General features: G+C 41.5%; 1 protein-coding gene across 3 annotated transcripts in view; it reads left to right on the top strand.

Annotated features, from left to right (window-relative positions):
• rnf213a (ring finger protein 213a) overlaps positions 1-17,015 on the top strand; it is a 63,053-nt gene that overhangs the window by 1,639 nt on the left and 44,399 nt on the right. For all 3 annotated transcript variants that reach the window (XM_071394476.1, XM_071394494.1, XM_071394486.1), the window contains exons 2-14: positions 106-227; positions 3,047-3,174; positions 3,461-4,660; positions 6,240-6,433; positions 8,315-8,485; positions 8,688-8,890; positions 9,109-9,398; positions 13,177-13,436; positions 13,682-13,888; positions 15,410-15,602; positions 15,779-15,834; positions 15,930-16,107; positions 16,767-16,934. In XM_071394476.1, coding sequence (XP_071250577.1) covers positions 125-227; positions 3,047-3,174; positions 3,461-4,660; positions 6,240-6,433; positions 8,315-8,485; positions 8,688-8,890; positions 9,109-9,398; positions 13,177-13,436; positions 13,682-13,888; positions 15,410-15,602; positions 15,779-15,834; positions 15,930-16,107; positions 16,767-16,934 — 3,351 coding nt within the window. In that variant the 5' untranslated portion in view covers positions 106-124. The remainder of the gene's footprint in view (positions 1-105; positions 228-3,046; positions 3,175-3,460; positions 4,661-6,239; positions 6,434-8,314; positions 8,486-8,687; positions 8,891-9,108; positions 9,399-13,176; positions 13,437-13,681; positions 13,889-15,409; positions 15,603-15,778; positions 15,835-15,929; positions 16,108-16,766; positions 16,935-17,015) is intronic.

The following is a 17,015-nucleotide window of genomic DNA, read 5'->3' on the forward strand; positions in this document are numbered from 1 at the left end:
TTTATCACATTTCATTGAAATTCAAGAACGTTTAAGTGAAAGTGAGATATTTGGTCCCGAGCTCTGTGTCATACAGATACAAACAGTGTTCCCTCTGAAATACAGACGCCATTGAAACTTCAAGATGAAGTGCACAGGTTGTGGCCATGTTGCGTTTGAGAAAACGGCTAGATTCTGCAGCCAGTGTGGCCATCAGCTATCTGCACAACCAGTCACCAAGGAGCCTGGTCAGTACTGCCCTGTTATGTTATATAAATAAATGTTCTTACTGTTTTACTTGAAGAAAGTAAATGGGTTTTTGTAAAAATGTCTGTGGAAATTGTTAAAAGTAGTCCTTGTGCCTAGAGTTGTATGGGTTGTTTTACTTTGCAATCATTGGTTTTTGTTTGACATACATTTTAAACTGAAAAATCTGTCTCATTGTCACTCAGTTATCGTGGAATTGCCTGTATACAGTCGTCATTAAAAAAACAAAAATTCTGACTGACCCTCCTGTCATGTAATCAAACTTGTCTGTATGTGAGTAAAATAACTACTAACTGTGTATCTTTATGAAGGCACATTTATTGCTAACTTCACATTGCAAGCCACATGAGAGAGAGATGCTTTCCTCATGAACCCCTACATTCCCACAGGCCCTCATTAACATATGCCCAATCAGGATGCAGTATGCAAATAATACGACACCTCCATCAAATTATGATTTATTTTACAACTGTAATGGTGAATGAAGAAAGAGGGTGATATATATTTTACACTTAACCTTTTATTTAACTAGGCAAGTCAGTTAAGGTCTCCCAAGTGGCGCAGTGGTCTAAGGCACTGCCTCTCAGTGCAAGAGGTGTCACTACAGTCCCTGGTTCGACTCCAGGCTGTATCACATCCGGCCGTGATTGGGAGTCCCATAGGGCGTCGCACAATTGACCCAGCATCATTTGGATTTGGCCGAGGTAGGCCGTCATTGTAAATAAGAATTTGTTCTTAACACGGAACCCAAACTGGCTGCCATCGTGCATAAATTGATTTTGTCCCCCCACACCAAACACGATCACGACACGCAGGTTAAAATATCAAAACAAACTCTGAACCAATTATATTAATATCGGGACAGGTTGAAAAGCATTAAACATGTATGGCAATTTAGCTAGCTAGCTTGCACTTGCTAGCTAATTTGTCCTGGGATATAAACATTGGGTTGTTATTTTACCTGAAATGCACAAGGTCCTCTACTCCGCCAATTAATCCACACATAAAATGGTCAACCGAATCGTTTCTAGTCATCCCTCCTCCTTCCAGGCTTTTTCTTCACTTGACTTTATATTGCGATTGGCAACTTTCATAAATTAGGTGCATTACCGCTACTGACCTCGTTCGTCCTCCAATGAGGAGATGGCACATGGGTACCTGCTTCTATAAACCAATGAGGAGATGGGAGAGGCAGGACTTGCAGCGCGATCTGCGTCAGAAATAGAACTGACTTCTATTTTAGCCCATGGCAATGCAGACGCTCGTTGGCGTGCGCGAGATGTGTGGGTACAATAATTTAATAATATAGATTTCTAAATTTATTTTGCAACAAGCGGTGTAGTCAGCCTGTTATTAACTGACTTGCTTAGTTAAATAAATCAAATTACACATTGTTATTTACAATGACGGCCTACACTGGCCAAACCCGGACGAAGCTTGGCCAATTGTGCGCCGCCCTATGGGACTCCCAATCACGACCGGATGTGATACAGCCTGCATTCGAACCAGGCTGTCTGTAGTGACGCCTCTATCAATGAGATGCAGTGCTTAGACCGCTGCGCCACTCGGGAGCCCCAATAGCCTACACCAATGTTCCTTCTAAGCTGTGCGCAGCTCCCTTCTTACTGCCATGCAGATGAAATACCAGTGCGCACAGAGAAGCACGAGATTGAACTTCACTCAACTTTCTAGAGTTTTCCTCTTTAGTTAACACTATCAACGTTTCACTCTGCTGTGGGACTTGTGCTCAAATCAACACTATATTAGACACTTTCAATGTAACATACCGAAACAAAATGAACTATGCAAGAGTTAGTGCGAGAGATTTTCTTTTAGGCAGTGCACATTGGAGAAGGATTCGATTGCATTGACATGCAGAACTCAGGCCCTTACTCTACACAGACCAGTGCGTCATAACCAATCAGCGCTGTAGTAGGCCTAAATGCAAATAGCCATGACATATATGGATCTGTGCAATTCACCTAGAACTGGACAACATGAGCTATCTTGAGTAGATATGCTTGTTTAGAAGTCAAAGCGAGAGCTGCATGTAGCCACCTGTGCACATTTGTTCATATTCTTTGCTAGTGAGTTATTAGCCCAGTTATAGCTAATTTCTAGTCAACAATGGGGAGTGGTTGCTTCCTACAAGAGCACAAAATGTGTGCATTTCTAGCCATCTTTGAAAATCAAGTCAGGTAAAGATCATTTTTTTAATGTCTTAAAGGGGCAGTGTTGTATTTTGAAATGGTCTTGAATCAGCTAAGTAGGCAGAGCGTAGCTTATTTTGTCTGATTCTCTGTACTAATGGAATGGGAATAATAATGAGTTGTATTTTGTAAAGTGGTTTCTTGCATCAAACACGACAACATTTTCAGCCACCTCCTTGTCTGAAGGACAAGTGGATAAACAGGTTCATGTCAAGCCCTGCATGTTTGTTTCAGTCTCATGGAATGTAGGCCTACATTGAACAAGACACATTTGCTGCTTCTGTAGTCTGAATGATAGAACAGCTATTTCCATGTTAAAATGTTATGGGATGCATTTTTCTCAATTGTTAACTGTAACTTAAAGCAGTAAAGCCTCAGTGTTCACAGTAAACGCGCACCAGAAGTTGCAGAGAATTTTCACAATGTTCAAGTTTGTGCTCACTAGACCTGAAATTTGCTTAGTGCAGAACATGTTTTGAGTGAATATTGGCCGCCTACACCAGACAACTGAGGGAATTCTGATCAAGTTGACAATGTAATTCACAAGCGCTAATGCAACTGATGATTTTTTTGTTGTTTTTCAAATGCAGACAACACACTGGAGAGTGTGAATGAGAAGACAGAAATGGAGAGTGATGTGTCAACCCTGAATAACCGGGAAACTAACACTTCTCCGAAGCGGCCCAATGAAGAGCCCAACAGCAACCCTAAGAAAAAGGTGGATATTAAAACCAACATGTTTTTGAGAACTTCCTCGTTCTAATTTCAGATTTTTAAAATGTATTATACTGTGTTTGAAAACATATTTTTATCTGAAGATGTTGTTGTATCAGTCACTAAACTGTGTCAATAATACTGTCCAGGTATAGAAACTGATCACCTAGCTTGTAGGCCCCCAGGAAGAGTAGCTGCTGCTCCTGCAACAGCTAATAGGCATCCTAATAAAACACTAAATGTAAGTCATGTTTAAAAAAAAAAATAATTTCAACCTTTGGCTCAAACAGAGAAAAAAGAGGAAGAGGAAGAAGAAGGACGGCAGCCCTGCGTCATTGGACTCTGACCAGCTGACCTCTGACCTGTCTGACATCTCCCTTGTGGGCAGCCATGTGAATAACAGGAAACAGGAAGTTGCGGAGTCCTCCGACAGCGATGCCAGCGCCATGGACGAGACACCCAACTCACTTCATGACACGTCTGCCTTAGTGGAGAAACCAGCCAGTGCATCAGCATCATCAGCAGCACTCAGTACAGTCAGTCCATCTGGAAACACGTCTGACAATCAAGATCCTCCAAGCACTGCCTCATCACAGCCTGAGGCCAGCGCAGAGAGCCAGCCTGCCGCAGGGAAATATCAACAGAGCAGTGAAGAGAAAGACCTATCTCAGTCACCTACAAAACAGACCTCCAAGTCAGCTCCGAATGACACTCCTGCCTATCTCACCGACTCGGCTGGCAAATCCACCACCACCATCCCTCCTCTTCAGTCAGCCTCAGTGGTATCGGCGAAGACCACTGACCAGAAAGCTCCAAAGGCTGCTGACGCGAAGACCGCTGACCAGGAAGCTCCAAAGGCTGCTGACGTGAAGACCGCTGTCCAGAAAGCTCCAAAGGCTGCTGACGTGAAGACCGCTGTCCAGAAAGCTCCAAAGGCTGCTGACGCGAAGACCGCTGTCCAGAAAGCTCCAAAGGCTGCTGACGCGAAGACCGCTGTCCAGAAAGCTCCAAAGGCTGCTGACGCAAAGACCGCTGACCAGGAAGCTCCAAAGGCTGCTGACGCAAAGACCGCTGACCAGGAAGCTCCAAAGGCTGCTGACCCGAAGACCGCTGACCAGGAAGCTCCAAAGGCTGCTGACGCGAAGACCGCTGTCCAGAAAGCTCCAAAGGCTGCTGACGTGAAGACCGCTGACCAGGAAGCTCCAAAGGCTGCTGACGCGAAGACCGCTGTCCAGAAAGCTCCAAAGGCTGCTGACGTGAAGACCGCTGTCCAGGAAGCTCCAAAGGCTGCTGACGTGAAGAGCACTAAGAACAAGAAAGACGTGGCCAACTCAAAGCAGACTAAACTGGACCAGAATGCGAACCAGAGTGCTAAGCAGAACCAGACCAGACAAGACAAACAGAAAGGGACAGATGATCAGCAGAACCAGGATTCGAAGCAAACCACCGCTGGAAATAAGATGGTGTTTGGCTCTCAGAAGAAATCAGAGGTAATGTAGCTGCTTGACATTACAAAATACACTGAGGGTACAAAACATGCTCTTTCCATGACATAGACTGACCAGGTGAATCCATGTGAAAGCTATGCTCCCTTGTTGACTTCACTTGTTAATCCACTTCAAGCCTTGAGACATGGAGTGTGTATGTGTGCTGTTCAGAGGGTGAATGGGCAAGACAAAATATTGAAGTGCCTTTGAACGGGGTATAGTAGTAGGTGCCAGGCGCATCGGTTTTGACTGTGTCAAGAACTGCAACGCAGCTGGACATTTTAACACTTTGTAGAGTCCATGCGCTCACAAATTGAGGCTGTTCTTTGGGCAAAAGGGGGTGCACAATATAAGGCATTCCTAATGTTTTGTACACTGGGCCAATTGTGCGCCGTCCTATGGGACTCCAGGCCATGGCTGGTTGTGGCACAGCCCGGAATATGAACCCAGGTCTGCGATGCAGTGCCTTAACCTGGTTCTCCTGAGTGGTGCAGCGGTTTTTCTTTTTCAATCAAATATATTTGTGTTGCTATGATACGGGCTAGTATTTATTTCCATAAGGTAACCCTAACTTAATATAGCCGTATTATAAACCTGTATTATGGCAACATTTTCCATCATGTGTGCTAATTAACTATATTTGTCAAAAATACTGCTTAGACTAGATTATTATGGCTGATGTAGTTTGTTTTGTCTAAGGGTGTTGGGGGAGCTTGTTACCTTCCCTGACTTGCTGTGTGTTTGAGATCAACTACATTGTAGTCAGACTGTGCAGAACCACTGATCTACAAATCACCTTTCATTTTAGTCTTGAGTAATTATATTCTGTGCTTCACCCTGCTGAAACTCATCCCCTCAAACACACTATTTACATTTTAACATTTGACTTACAAATCAGCACATTCAGTTAAGATTGGTATAACAAGCACATATCAGAGTCATTTCAAGTGAAACCTTCCTCATAAAAGCAGCTATCAGCGAAATCCGTGCTAGTAAGAAAATAGAAGTTCTGGTTTTCACACGAGAAAGATGAGTAGATGAGTTTTCTTCCTAGGTTTAGGGCGCTAGGGAGGTCAACCAAGTTACTGAGAGACCATCTCTTCAAAGAGCACCTTGGTTGACCTCTGGCCAGGTGGAGAGCAGACTGATCCTCAAACTGTTTCTCCTCATGCCAGGTGGAGAGCAGACTGATCCTCAAACTGTTTCTCCTCATGCCAGGTGGAGAGCAGACTGATCCTCAAACTGTTTCTCCTCATGCCAGGTGGAGAGCAGACTGATCCTCAAACTGTTTCTCCTCATGCCAGGTGGAGAGCAGACTGATCCTCAAACTGTTTCTCCTCATGCCAGGTGGAGAGCAGACTGATCTTCAAACTGTCTGTTTCTCCTCATGCCAGGTGGAGAGCAGACTGATCCTCAAACTGTCTGTTTTTCCTCATGCCAGGTGGAGAGCAGACTGATCCTCAAACTGTCTGTTTCTCCTCATGCCAGGTGGAGAGCAGACTGATCCTCAAACTGTCTGTTTCTCCTCATGCCAGGTGGAGAGCAGACTGATCCTCAAACTGTCTGTTTCTCCTCATGCCAGGTGGAGAGCAAAGGCTCCAGTGTGGACCCACAGGTGAAGGTGGAGAACATGGAGGTCCAGCAGCAGCCTTCCCGTGGGGGAGGAGATGCCTCCTCACCTACACCACAGAGCCCAGGCGCCAAGAAAGAGAAACAGAAAGACAACAAAAGCGACGACTCTGAAACCAAGGGTCAGGATGTTCCACCACCAAAAAGGTATTTACAAATCGTGTGTTGTTCATAACAGAAGTCACACAATTTTAACATGAAGAACCTAAAAGGCACACTTTTCTTGCATTGATAAACATCTATAGGTGCACAAAAGCACTTTCGAAGACACCCACAACCCACACAGCGCTACTATCCATTGTTGTCTGTGTACACAATGTTGTGCTTATTTCCAAACACGTTTTTGAGAGTGGAAATCCACTCTCACTACAGGTACAGAAGCAAAGAAAGTATTCATACTCCTTGACTTATTCTATATTTTGTTGTCTTACAGCCTGAATTCAAAATTGATTCAATAGATGTATTTTCTCACCCATCTACACACAGTACCCCATAATGACATTAAAAACATGTTTTTACACATTTATTGAAAGGTAAATACAGAAATATTAATTTACATAATTATTCACATCCCTAAGTTAATACTTTGTAGAAGCACCGTTGGTGGTGATTTCAGCTGTGATTCTTTTTGGGTAAGTCTAAGAGCATTTCACTAATCAAGCTTTGTCAAGTTGATCGTTACTTGCTAGACAGCCATAGATTTTAAAGATGATTTAAGTGAACTGTAACAAGGCCACTCAGGAACATTCAATGGCGTCTTGGAAAGCAACTCCAAGTGTATATTTGGCCTTGTGTTTTAGGTTATTGTCTTGCTGAAAGGTGAATTTGTCTCTGAAAGATTTTCCTCTAGGATTTTGCCTGCACTTACAGCTGTATTCTGTTTCTTTTTATCCCAAAAAACTCTAGAACTTGCCGATGACAAGCATACCCATAACATGATGCTTCCACCACTGTGCTTGAAATTATGAAGTGGTACTCAGTGATGTGTTGGATTTGCCAGCAACATAACACTTTGTATTCATAACACTTTGTATAAAGTTCAATTCTTTAACACATTTCTTTGCAGTATTACTTAAGTGCCTCGTTGCAAACAGGATGCATGTTTTGGAATATTTGTATTCCGTACAGACTTCCTTCTTTTCACTCTGTCATTTAGGTTAGTATTGTGGAGTAACTATAATGTTATTGATCCATCATCAGATCTCATATCACAAGCATTAAACAACCTCTAAATGTTTTAAAATCACCCTTGGCTTATGGTTGAATCCCTGAGCAGTTTCTTTCATCTCCGTCAACTGAGTTAGGAAGGACGCCTGTATCTTTGTAGTGACTGGGTGTATTGATACACCATCCAAAGTCTAATTAATAACTTCACCAAGCTCAGAGATATTTAGCGTCTGCTTATTTTTAACCAAGTGGTGCCCTTTTTTGCAAGGCATTGAAAAACCTCCCTAGTCTTTGTGGTTGAGTCTGTGTTTGAAATTCACTACTCGATTGAGGGACCTTATAATTCTTACAAAAATCGTGTTCACCACTATTATTGAACACATGAGTCCATGCAACTTATGTGATTTGTTAAGCACATTTTTTACTCCTGAACTTATTTAGGCTTGCCATAACAAAAGGGCTGAATACTTACTGACTCAAGACATTTCAACGTTTTTAAATTTATTATTCATTTCTACAATTTTCTACCAACAAAATTCCACTTTGACATTATGGGGTATTTGTGTGTGTGTAGATCAGTGACACAATCTCAATTGAATCCATTTTAAATTTGGGCTGTAACACAACCGAATGTGGAAAAGGTAAAGGGGTGTGAATACTTTCTGAAGGCCCTGTATGAGGAAGGGTGGAGAGGGGGATTGAACCCCAGTCTCCGGTGGGGGAGGTGCTTGTGCCCGGGAATATTACATATTCGACCATGGATCTGCACATTTCAAATCACTTTTATCAGTACCGATCACGCACACCGCCACTTAGCTAATACAATACTCATCTGATTAATTTTGTTTGGTCCAATTTCAGGATCCCTCCAGGGAAAAAACAGGTCTCTGCAAGTGAGAGACTCACAATCTATTTCCACGCTGTCCTCTCAAAGGATTTCAAGCTGAACCCGGACGAGGACCGCATCTTCATCAGGGCTGGGGGGAACATTGGGAACTGGGATACCGATACCGTTGAGCTCACTGTGTCTAAGTAGGTTTTTATATACATGTATCGAATGTATCAGCCGTCAAGACAGTTTAGCCAAATATGTTGAATATGTATTCAATAGAAACCTGCTTTATAATGTTCAACAATGTTCCCATCTATCTCACATAGTAAACAACAGACTGGTGGTGGGGGTTAAATGTGTATGATATGTAACAGAGGATAAACCAATGCATTACCTCTACAGGAATCTTGGAGAGCATGGGTTCCTAGTCGAAGGGAGCTTGATCACAAGCAAATCTAATGCAACCGTGTCCATACCATACAAGTACCTCGTCTACAAGCTTAAAAAGCTAAAGTACGAGTATGAGTACATATACAAACTGGATTCTAACTACCCCACCACCAACAGATGTCTTTTTGTCAAATCCCATCTGCTTAATGAAGAAGGTGGGTGCAGTTGCTATAACAATTTCTATAGTAGTTCTTTATTGTAAGTCACTGATTTTAAAATATTCCATTTACTTCATGTAAGTTCAAAACCTTGTTGATTTTTATCATACATCTATTTGGTACTGCTCGTCTATTTTGTTCACACTGTCTTACATGTGAGGAAATTGTCTAAAATATATGCAAATATATTAAGCAATGATTTTGGTTGGTTTCAGGGGACTGGCATCAGTATGATGACATCATCTGTGTGGAGCCATCCAAGAACGTGCTCAAGCGGCTAAAAGACGCTTTTTGGCCGGATCAAAGGAAAAGTGTCATCGAAGGCCGAGAAATCGCAGGGAAAGTTATGCTGGAGAGTATATTTGACCTCCTCAGGAGCTGGACTGACATTAACTTCAAGAGTTTCCTCAATCAGCTGAATCAGTTTTACCAGATCTATGGGAACCCATTTGTCTATGAGGAGACACACAAGAAATGGTACTCCTTAGACTACGACGAAAAAGATGTAAGTACAGTTCTTAACCTCTAATTCCTCCCAAACCCGGATCCGGGAGCACCCCCATCAGTAAAAAAGCTGACTAGCATAGCCTAGCATAGCGTCACAAGTAAATACTAGCATCTAAATATCATTAAATCACAAGTCCAAGACACCAGATGAAAGATACACATCTTGTGAATCCAGCCATCATTTCTGATTTTTAAAATGTTTTACAGGGAAGACACAATATGTAAATCTATTAGCTAATAGCGTTAGCAAAAGACACCACTTTTCTTACTCCACCATTTTTTTACTGCATCAGTAGCTATCACAAATTCGACCAAATAAAGATATAAATGGCCACTAACCAAGAAACAACTTCATCAGATGACAGTCTGATAACATATTTATTGTATAGCATATGTTTTGTTAGAAAGATTTGCATATTTCAGGTATAAATCATAGTTTACCATTGCAGCCACCATCACAACTCACCAAAGCGACTAGAATAACTACAGAGACCATCGTGTATTACCTAATTACTCATCATAAAACATTTCTTAAAAATACACAGCGTACAGCAAATGAAAGACACAGATCTTGTGAATCCAGCCAATATTTCAGATTTTCTAAGTGTTTTACAGCGAAACACAATATAGCGTTATATTAGCTTACCACAATAGCAAACATCACAACAGCATTGATTCAAGCCAAAAATAGCGATAACGTATAAACCACCAAAATATATACATTTTTTCACTAACCTTCTCAGAATTCTTCAGATGACAGTCCTATAACATCATATTACACAATGCATATAGAGTTTGTTCGAAAATGTGCATATTTAGCGGCACAAATCGTGGTTATACAATGTGATTAGTGGCCAAAACTTCAAGCAATCTGTCCGGCGCCATCTTGGAGAGTCACCTATTCTAATTGAAAACTATTCATAAACTTGACTAAAAAATACAAGTTGGACAGCAAATGAAAGACAAATTAGTTCTTAATGCAATCGCTGTGTTACATTTTAAAAATTAACGTTACTTCAGCATACAGCGTGCGCTAAAGCGAGACCGCACCGAAATTCATGGCGGAATTATTATTTGACATTTGTCAACATAAATACGAATTAACAACATAAAGATTGCTTACTATTTGACGAGCTTCCATCAGAATCTTGGGCAAGGTGTCCTTTCTCCAGAACAATCGTCTTTTGGTTGAAAGATGTCCTCTTCTCATGTGGAAATAGCAGCTAACGATAGCCACCCACTGGAGAGGTGTCCAACTCGTGAAAGCGCATCACAAAGAAATCCAGGAAAATCGCAATAAACTGATATAAACTGCTATAAGTCGGTTTAAATTAACTACCTTATGTCTAACAACTATAACGAATAAAAACATGACCGGAGATATAGAACTGCTAAAACGAAGCTTTGCAGGAGGCCATTGTGATGTCCCTGCTGCGCCAGGCGCCCCGTTGAAAAGAACGGTACTTCCGTTCCACGGTCTTATATAGGGCCCCCGATTGCGCAATCCACTCCATTCAAATTCTCCCCGCTTACTGACATCTAGAGGAAGGCGTATGCAGTGCATGTAGCCCGATGGCTTACATGGGGACTTATAAACTGACCTCAGAACAGAGACCTCGATTTCTGAAATCTCACTCCCTGACAGGAAATGTGCTGCAGAATGAGTTCTGTTTCACTCAGAGAAATAATTCAAACGGTTTTAGAAACTAGAGTGTTTTCTATCCAATAGTAATAATATTATGCATATTGTACGAGCAAGAATTGAGTACGAGGCAGTTTAATTTGGGAACGAATTTTTACAAAGTCGAAATGGCGCCCCCCTAGTGTCAAGAGGTTTAATGTCACACCGGCTCTGGAACTCTCTCTTTCCACCTCTCTGAAACTCAGAATCCTTCTCAATCTTCCAGTCCTGCCTAAAGACCCACTGATTCACCCTGGCCTAGACGTACCCCCCACCTACCTGAATGCTAAATGCATGCACGGATGTTACCCCCCGCCCCCTAGCTGTTAGGCTTTTGCTTGTTTTGCGGTCTCCTGCCCTGCCTCCTCTTCTAATTTATCCCAGTTATTGTGTTGCTGTTAGAAGTGAAATGAGAGCAAGCATTTCACTCTGTCTATTTGCTTGACTTGTAGAAAAGATGACAGCCGCTAATATGATTTTAACTCTGCCCAATAAACGTGCGGATGCTGTACAATGCTGTAAATGTGTAGAGGTAATATTGTGTGTGGGAGTTATCATTTCTGGAATGATTGCTGTTGTTTTTTCACATGTATTTTTCATTTGGTTGTCTTATTGTATTTTTCTTTTGTATATGGTATATGGTATATATGGTATATTGTATCTCTTCTCTGTATACATCAATGATGTCGCTCTTGCTGCTGGTGAGTCTCTGATCCACCTCTACGCAGATGACACTATTCTGTATACTTCTGGCCCTTCTTTTGACACTGTGTTAACAACCCTCCAGGCGAGCTTCAATGCCATACAACTCTCCTTCCGTGGCTTCCAATTGCTCTTAAATACAAGTAAAACTAAATGCATGCTCTTCAACCGATCGCTGCCTGCACCTGCCCGCCTGTCCAACATCACTACTCTGGACGGCTCTGACTTAGAATATGTGGACAACTACAAATACTTAGGTGTCTGGTTAGACTGTAAACTCTCCTTCCAGACTCACATCAAGCATCTCCAATCCAAAGTTAAATCTAGAATCGGCTTCCTATTCCGCAACAAAGCATCCTTCACTCATGCTGCCAAACATACCCTTGTAAAACTGACCATCCTACCAATCCTCGACTTCGGTGATGTCATTTACAAAATAGCCTCCAAAACCCTACTCAATAAATTGGATGCAGTCTATCACAGTGCCATCCGTTTTGTCACCAAAGCCCCATATACTACCCACCACTGCGACCTGTACGCTCTCGTTGGCTGGCCCTCGCTTCACACTCGTCGCCAAACCCACTGGCTCCAGGTCATCTACAAGACCCTGCTAGGTAAAGTCCCCCCTTATCTCAGCTCGCGGGTCACCATAGCAACGCCCACCCGTAGCACGCGCTCCAGCAGGTATATCTCTCTGGTCACCCCCAAAACCAATTCTTCCTTTGGCCGCCTCTCCTTCCAGTTCTCTGCTGCCAATGACTGGAACGAACTACAAAAATCTCTGAAACTGGAAACACTTATCTCCCTCACTAGCTTTAAGCACCAGCTGTCAGAGCAGCTCATAGATTACTGCACCTGTACATAGCCCATCTATAATTTAGCCCAAACAACTACCTCTTTACCTACTGTATTTATTTATTTTGCTCCTTTGCACCCCATTATTTCTATCTCTACTTTGCACCTTCTTCCACTGCAAACCAACCATTCCAGTGTTTTTTTTACTTGCTATATTGTATTTACTTCGCCACCATGGCCTTTTTATATTTTTATTTATTTACATATATATTTTGTTTGCCTTCACCTCCCTTATCTCACCTCACTTGCTCATTGTATATAGACTTATTTTTCACTGTATTATTGACTGTATGTTTGTTTTACTCCATGTGTAACTATGTGTTGTTGTATGTGTCGAACTGCTTTGCTTTATCTTGGCCAGGTCGCAATTGTAAATGAGAACGTGTTCTCAATTTGCCTACCTGGTTAAATAAAGGTGAAATAAATAAAAAATAAAAAATATGGAAGGGAAAAGCAAATGGATGAGTATTGAGTTGCAGTGTGCAACCGTCCCCAAAACAAATCTGTTAACATTCACTGTTTGTTCTTCCTCCCAAAGGTCAGGAAGCTGCTGAAGCAGTTCATGCTGGATAACGTTGTTCCTCAGCTGCAGAAGGAGGGTGAGGGGAAGAGTTGCTTCATCCAGGACCCCATGAGGGCAGCCGTGATCATGCTGTACGTGTGGAAGCAGTTCGGCCTCAGGCTGGACCACGGAGAGTCCACCCGGCTCTGCACCGCCCTGTGCTTGCCCAAGCTGCCCAAAGACTCCTTCCTGCAGTACTGGACCGACTTCGCCCAAGCCGTCTCCGGTCTCAAAAAGTGGGTTTTGGCGTCAGGATTTCTGCTTATTTTTTGCCTATTACAGACATTATGATTTGTTTATTTTTATACAGGATGTAATCATTTGTATTATTCAAACTGAGTAATATTTTATACACATTTTCTCATAACAGTTTCTAACAAAGTGCTTGTTAGTGGATGAGTTCTCATTACATTTTTTGGTACAAAAAAATGCTGATGTATTTATTTTTGTGTGAAAATCAACCTATTTTTCTCTGCACTAGCTTGCCAGACATGTTGGTGGCTCTGATCAACAGTGTGAAGACTGAAGGGCCCCGGTGGATTTTGGTGCTCCCCCTGCTCCACCTCCTCAAGGGATCCTCCAAACCGTTCACACCCATATCTACCACTGTCACCACCAAGTACGAGCAGTCCTGGGCGGGCCTCCAAGGCCTCAAAGCAGACATGACACTCAACAGCCAGGACAGGAGGTACAGTACTTCCATTCTCCCCGTGGTATTAGAAAATCATTCCTATTGTCTCACTAGATTACGCTAAAGGTTTGGCCTTTCGTAATTATGTCCTGTTCCTTTTTTGGTAAACAAACAAATTAAATTCCCTCTAGAAATTCCTAAAAATGATATATATTATACAAATTGCCGTTGGGAAAGTATTCAGACCCCTTCACTTTTTGCACATTTTGTTACGTTACAGCCTTACTAAAATTGATAAAATGTTTTTTTAAATCCTCAGCAATCTACACACTATCCCATGATGACAACGTGAAAAAACAGGTTTAGAATTTTTGCAAATGTACAAATAAAAAACAAAACACACTACTGTTCAAAAGTTGAGTCACTTAGACATTTCCTTGTTTTTGAAAGAAAAGCACTTTTTTGTCAGATACTATTTAATTTTCTTTTTGGTAACATAATTGCAAAAAGGTTTTCTAATGATCCTTTTAAATGATGATCCTTTTAAAATGATAAACTTGGATTAGAACATATGAGTGATGGTTGCTGATAATGGGCCTCTGTACGCCTATGTAGATATTCCACAATAAATCAGTGGTTTCCAGCTACAATAGTCATTCACAACATTAACAATGTCTACACTGTATTTCTGATCAATTTGATGTTATTTTAATGGACAAAAAAAATTACTTTTCTTTCAAAAACAAGGACATTTAAGTGACCCCAAACTTTTGAACAGTAGTGTACCTTATTTACATAAGTATTCAGACCCTTTGCTATGAGACTAGAAAATTGAGCTCAGGTGCACCTAGTTTCCATTAATCATCCTTGAGATGTTTCTACAACTTAATTGGAGTCCACCTGTGGTAAATTCAATTGATTTGACATGATTTGGAAAAGCACACACCTGTCTATACAAGGTCCCACAGTTGACAGTGCATGTCAGAGCACTGGTTCCAAACTTCTTCCATTTAAGAATGATGGAGGCCACTGTGTTCTTGGGGACTTTCAATGCTGCAGAAATGTTTTGATACCCTTCCTCTGAGACAATCCTGTCTTGGAGCTCTACGGACAATTCCTTCAACCTCATGGCTTGGTTTTTCTCTGACATGCACTGTCAACTGTGGGACCTTATATAGACATGTGTGTGCCTTTCCAAATCATGTCCAATCAATTGAATTTACGACAGGTGGACTCCAATTAAGTTGTAGAAACATCTCAAGGATGATTAATGGAAACAAGGTGCACATGAGCTCAATTTTCAAGTCTCATAGCAAAGGGTCTGGATACTTATGTAATTAAGGTATTTCTGTTTTTTATTTTGAATACACTTGTAAAAAAATTATAAAAACCTGTTTTCGCTTTGTTATTGTGTGTTGATTGGTGAGTAGTTTTTTTAATTTAATACATTTTTGAATAAAGATGTAACGTAACAAAATGTAGAAAAAGTGAAGTGGTCTGAATACTTTCTGAATATCATTATCTTTTTTATTGATATTAATTGGTGATATCCCTTCTTTTTTCCCTCCTTTGTTTTAGAGCGATGTTGAATCTCATGAAAAACAATGGCCATCTGGTTGAGATGGACAGACTAGTGTCTCGGTCCTGGATGTGTCTGCTGCCCATAGAGGACCTGATGGAATGCAGCGTCCTCATCAACATGGAACTGCTGGACCTGCTCCATGTCTTCACTCTGAGGGCCCCTCAAGATGTCACCTATAGCAACAAGCAGGTGAGTTGGACCATAGTTTCCCACCTGACTACAGGGCTTTTTCAGCATACGCTCGCCTCTGTCTTTCTTATCTCTATCCTAGCCAATAAACCCAGAATGTTTTTAAAAGTATTATAGAGCATTGAAGGTTTCAAATCTACTTGTTTTTTAACAATGTGTTTTTTTCTGCCCTGCAGTATGTGTCAGACACTCTCTCACATATTCAAAGCAATCTCATCGAGGAGAAATACAGGTGATTGACTTACTGTAACTCATTTGGTTCACTTGTTTCCTTTTGATCTTTGATGATAGTTATTGTAAAACATCTGCTGTTTTTTGTGGTTGCAGTTGTTTTAGTGAGGCGTATGGCAGAGAATGCTTGGCAACAGCAGTGAAACTTTTTGAGAAGATCTGCAAAGGAGTCCGATCCACTTCAACCTACACTCAGAACTTCACAGACATCCCTGTGGCATGCATGAACATGGTTGTCTCTGTATCTGAGTTTGCCCGGGCCTTTGAGTCACAGGTATGTGGAGTTCAAGTAGAAAATGTCTGATGACTCATTTAGACTTTGCCCAAGATAAGCGGTTGGCCAACAGTATGTATGGACTGACTCTCTAGATAACAAGGTTATGTTTTAAACAGAAAATCATGAAGAAGACGTCTGATTCTGACCACTATCTTGTATTTCTGGGAATTTTCAGGGACTTCACAATACTATATTATCATAATACATAGGTGCCGATCCGATATGTATTTGGATTCTATATGTTTCATGATTCTTTATTGCGATTCGATGTTCCAAACATATTGCTCACTATATGTCTGCTGCAGAGCGATAAGAGAGAGCAGGAAAAAACGAGTTTTGATCAAGTCGGGGAAATAAAAGTGCTAAAAACATGTTGGTTCACTATTTAAAAAGAAGATGGAGAACAAGCTCTAAATGGAGAAATACCAGAGTTTTGGTGCAGGTACAGCTGACTAGTTCAGACTATAGAAAAATATTTACTAGAAAGGACATTCCCATTTAAGTCAATTTAATGACCGGCGGCCATATTGAGTGTACCCATGAGTGTTCCAGTCAAATTGCTGTGGTTTGATGGTCTTTGTCCCTTCTAGTAGTTCTATTTCTATGGGTAAGACATTTCTGAAAAAGGATGGAGATAACTTATCATTCCTTTCAAGGCAACTAAGGACGTGGAAAGAGAGCATATTCATGCCAAGGAGCTGGAGCTGCTATCCGAGGCGATGGTGATCGTCAGATCCTGGATCGGCAAAACCTTCAGAGACCGGTTGCTGGCCAGGGGTATGACCACCTTGTACCTCAGTGTCAGTGTCACCACAGAGATAGAGGTGAGGAGAACATGAAACATTTTTGTTGTGCATATCATGACCATGATTTTTTTTTTAATGTGTAGTTCTATATCGTTTAAA

Source organism: Salvelinus alpinus, chromosome 1, assembly GCF_045679555.1.
Source record: "Salvelinus alpinus chromosome 1, SLU_Salpinus.1, whole genome shotgun sequence".
NCBI classification, from domain to species: Eukaryota; Metazoa; Chordata; class Actinopteri; order Salmoniformes; family Salmonidae; genus Salvelinus; species Salvelinus alpinus.